The sequence below is a fragment of the Quercus robur genome, chromosome 2 (genome assembly GCF_932294415.1).
Source record: "Quercus robur chromosome 2, dhQueRobu3.1, whole genome shotgun sequence".
In the NCBI taxonomy this organism is placed as follows: Eukaryota; Viridiplantae; Streptophyta; class Magnoliopsida; order Fagales; family Fagaceae; genus Quercus; species Quercus robur.
Window position 1 is genome coordinate 46182651 of NC_065535.1, and position 4273 is coordinate 46186923.

Below are 4273 nucleotides of genomic sequence, written 5' to 3' on the forward strand. Positions count from 1 at the left end.
ACCTTCAGAGGGTATTCAGCCGACACCACACTGGTGCTCTCTGTTAGGTCTTCTCTTTTTGCTGTGCAGGTATCGTTATGAGCGTGCGAAGATCGTGAGGCTCACTGGTGATATTTACGACATCATCAGTTGGCGCCGTCTGTGGGAAAGTGCGAGACTTATAAGCCATAACAAACGCTTCCTGGACTAAGAGTTGCATGGTTCTTACTCGCTCGATAGCGACCACCACCAATAACATTCAAGGAGATGAGCCACACCTGACTGCTCTCGAGAGACAAGTCCAGACCCTAACTGCTGCCGTGGAGCACCTCACTAAGCAAAACTAGGTTTTGGAAGAACAACTACACTAGAAGGTGAGGCACGGTACTCAGGAAGAGGACCAAGAAAGTACTAGTGCCGAGCGAAGGGACCAAGAAGGGCAAGAGGGTAGTAACGCCCCAAGCAGTCCGGAGTGACAAAACATGAGCCTCCCATCCCTCATGGATACGGCTCCACCACCTATTGTCGCAGAGATGCAGGCAATGAAGGATCAGATGGAAGTTATGATGAACGCCCTCAAGGGACGAGTGTCTAGCGATCTTGACAACCTAGTTAACCGAATCGACTCACCGTTCACTGCCTCTGTCAATTCCTTCCATCTGCCCCATAAATTCCGCATACCACAGATAGACAGTTACGACGGAATCAAGGACCCTCTAGATCACCTGGAGACCTTCAAGACTTTAATGCACCTTCAAGGAGTTGTGGACAAAATCATGTGTAGGGCCTTCCCTACAACCTTGAAGGGTGCTACGAGAATTTGGTTCAGTCAGTTGACGCCTAACTCCATCAGTACTTTCAAGGAGTTGAGTGCCCAGTTCACTTCGCACTTTATTGGAGGGCACAGATACAAGAAGTCTACTGCATGTCTGATGAACATTAAGCAGCGGGAGGACGAGACGCTGAGGTCCTACATAACCCGTTTCAACAAGAAGGCCCTCTCAATTGACGAAGCAGATGGCAAGATACTCGTAGCAGCATTCACTAATGGGTTACGGAAGGGTAAGTTTCTATTTTCTCTATAAAAGAACGATTCAAAGACAATGTCGAATGTGCTTTACAAGGCTACCAAATATATTGTAAGGTTGAATTTATTCAACCATCTAATTGGCTTTATTCCGTGCCAAATTTGCTTGTAATTCAGCATTTAGTAACCCTGTATTTAGGTGGGTTTGTTGTAAGGGTAGTGAGTGAGATAGAGTGAAGATTGCTCAAGAGTGTGCAAGAAAACAGAGAGTCGCGGCTGGGACTCGCGGGTGGACTCGCGGCTGCAAGCCGCCAGAAGCTGCACACGTGCCAAGCATGCTGGAAGATGAACAGTCATGCTAGTTAGAGTACTACAGGACAAAACAGGACAACTGGCCATACGGTTAACTCGCGACTAGATCTCGCGACTTGGTCAAGCCGCGAGGTCAAGCCGCGAGCCACCTCTGTTTTGCCAAAACCTGACGTTTCACATTCCTCTCCACTCCAGTATAAATACCCCTTTAACCCACGATTGAAAGAGAGCTTCCAAAGAGAATTTTGAGAGAGAAACCCTAAAGAAAAATCAGATTGTTTCACCCACAATCTATACCTTAGAGTCTCTTCAAATTCCCTTACTCTCTTCCTCTCCATTGTCAAATCCTTGAGAGGCATTATACCAAACCTGGTTCTCACCATTATCATCTCTGTGAGACAGTCGTTTGGAGTTCTAGGAAGCAGTTAGGAAGGAGCCAATCTTCATTGGTTGATGCTACGGTCTAATAGCGGAATCCGGGAAGTTAGAAAAGAAAAAGGTTCGGCGCAACCTCGTTGGAGCAAGAAGCTTGGAGGGCTTAGGTGCACTGGGTAGATTAGGCTTGGAGGGTCTATTGTTGTCCTTGTATCCCAACTGTATTTTCTAGTGGATTGATTACCGCTTGGAGGGCGGCGGAGAGGTTTTTCGCCGAGGACTTCGGTTTCCTCTTCGATAACACATCGCGTGTTGTCTTTGTGTTTGCATCTTCCTTCCTCTCTATCTTTGCCTTTATTTTATCTGCTGTGGTTTTATTTTGTGATGGCTTAGATAGTTGTTTAACCAATTTCATATTATAGCATGTGTTAAGTTTCCGCACACTAGTTGTTTGACATATTGCTTGTATTGGTTAAGTTGGATTTTGGGGGTCTAAACGTTCAAAAGTTTTTTTGTACACGTTTTTGAACTTTCATATATGAACGTGGAAGACGCACTATTAGCCCACGGGGATAAGCCTAGAAAAAGGGAAAGACAGGAGGACACACGGCAGGATGGGGGGCGAAAGATGGCTAGAACCGGAGAACAACGGGATGATAGACGCTCCAAACCCCCCATTGGAAGGTTCACAAGCTTCACCCCATTAACTGCCCTAATAGATCAGGTCTTAATGCAGATCAAAGATGAAGGAGCCCTGACATTCCTCGGCAAGTTGAAGGGAGATCCTAGCAAGAGGCCAAGGGACAAGTACTGCCGCTTCCATCGAGACCACGGGCATGACACAGCTGACTACTACGATCTAAAACAGCAGATAGAGGCTCATATAAGATAGGGGAAGCTACAGAGGTTCGTTAGCAAGGAAAGAACGAATCCACCCCAAGAGCAGGCCCTGCGACGGGAGAATGAGTGCCCAAGGCCGCCCATTGGAGACATAAGGATGATCGTAGGGGGCACAACAACTTCTTGGTCATCTAAAAAAGCACGGAAGACCTACCAAAGAACGGTACAGAACGTCCAGCTTACGGGCACCGTACCCAAGATGGCACGAATCGACAACCCCGTCATCGGATTCTCAAAAGAAGATGTTCAAAGGCTGCACCACCAGCATGACGATGTGCTTATTGTCAGCCTGCGGGTAGGAGACTACAACATGCAACCGGGTTCTGGTCAACAACGGGAGTTCGGCAAACATCCTGTATAACCCGGCTTTTCAGTAGATGAGGATTGACAGAGAATAGTTGGTCCCGGTAAATGCCCTTCTCGTTGGTTTTGGAGGGATGAGTGTTCCCCATTGGTGTTGTCACGTTGTCAGTATCGGTAGGTGATTACCCCCAGCAAATCACTCAGGACGTAACATTCCTAGTGGTCGACTACTCGTCCGCTTACAATGCCATTCTCGGACGACCCACCCTCAACTCATGGAAGGCTGTAACTTCAACCTACTTTTTAATGATCAAATTCCCTATAGATTATGGAGTAGGAGAACTGCGCGGAAATCAGGTGGCAACGTGAGAATGCTATATTGCTATATTAGAGATGGACAATCATCAGCAAACAATGTGCATAGGAGAACAACGGGCAATAATGGAGTCGGTTGAAGAATTAGAAGAGGTGATTCTTGATAACTGAAGGCCAGAACGGACGACTAGAGTGAGTACACTAGCAAGTTGGCCGGTACGCCAAGCGCTTACAGCATTCCTAAGAGACAATCAAGATGTGTTCGCCTGGAGTCATGAGGACATGCCAGGAATCGACCCCTCAATCATAGTTCACAGGTTGAATGTATCGCCTTCATTTTCCCTAATCCGGTAGAAGAAACGAGTATTCGCTCAAGAGCGAGACAAAGCCATAGCCGATGAAGTTCGAAAGTTGCTTGTGGCAGATTTCATCCGAGAAGTGTACTACCCCAATTGGTTGGCAAATGTGGTCATGGTTAAAAAGGCCAATGGAAAATGGAGGATATGCGTAGATTTAACGGACCTCAATAAAGCTTACCCCAAGGACAGCTATCCATTCCCACGAATAGATACTTTAGTAGACTTAATTGCAAGACATTAGCTTTTGAGCTTCATGGACGCTTTCTCGGGCTATAACTAGATCAAAATGGAAGAAGCCGATCAAGAGAAGACCTCTTTTGTTACCAGCCAGGGACTATTTTGCTACAAGGTGATGCCATTCGACTCAAAAATGCTGAGGCGACATACCAGAGATTAATGAACAAAATGTTCACACACCAGATTGGGAGGAAAGTACAAGTTTATATTGATGACATGTTAGTGAAGAGCTTGCACGAAGATGATCACCTAGACGACCTCCGGGAGACCTTTGACACCCTCTGGTCATATAACATGAAGCTGAATCCAAACAAGTGCTCATTTGGGGTGATGGCGGGGAAATTCTTGGGCTTCATGGTATCCCAAAGAGGTATAAAGGTTAACCCGAAGAAGATACGGGTGATAATGGAGTTATAATGGAGTTAGAACCACTGAGGACGGTCAAGGAGGTGCAAAGCTTGAATGG

At 46.5% G+C, this 4273-nt stretch overlaps 1 protein-coding gene across 1 annotated transcript; it reads left to right on the forward strand.

Annotated features, from left to right (window-relative positions):
* Positions 1-461: 461 nt before the first annotated feature.
* On the forward strand, positions 462-2585 carry LOC126699410 (uncharacterized). The gene is made up of 3 exons (XM_050397188.1): positions 462-610; positions 764-1041; positions 2245-2585. Exons 1-3 carry the CDS (start codon positions 462-464, stop codon positions 2583-2585), a joined length of 768 nt encoding a protein of 255 aa, XP_050253145.1.
* The last annotated feature ends 1688 nt before the right edge of the window (positions 2586-4273 follow it).

What these genes read in the sequence shown, in the direction of transcription:
- LOC126699410 (XM_050397188.1), top strand. Translation starts at nt 462, where the DNA reads ATGAGCCTCCCATCCCTCATGGATACGGCTCCACCACCTATTGTCGCA. An exon ending in GTTAACCGAATCGACTCACC is followed by an intron (nt 611 to 763) that starts GTTCACTGCCTC and finishes AATCATGTGTAG; the next exon opens with GGCCTTCCCTACAACCTTGA. An exon ending in CACTAATGGGTTACGGAAGG is followed by an intron (nt 1,042 to 2,244) that starts GTAAGTTTCTAT and finishes TGAACGTGGAAG; the next exon opens with ACGCACTATTAGCCCACGGG.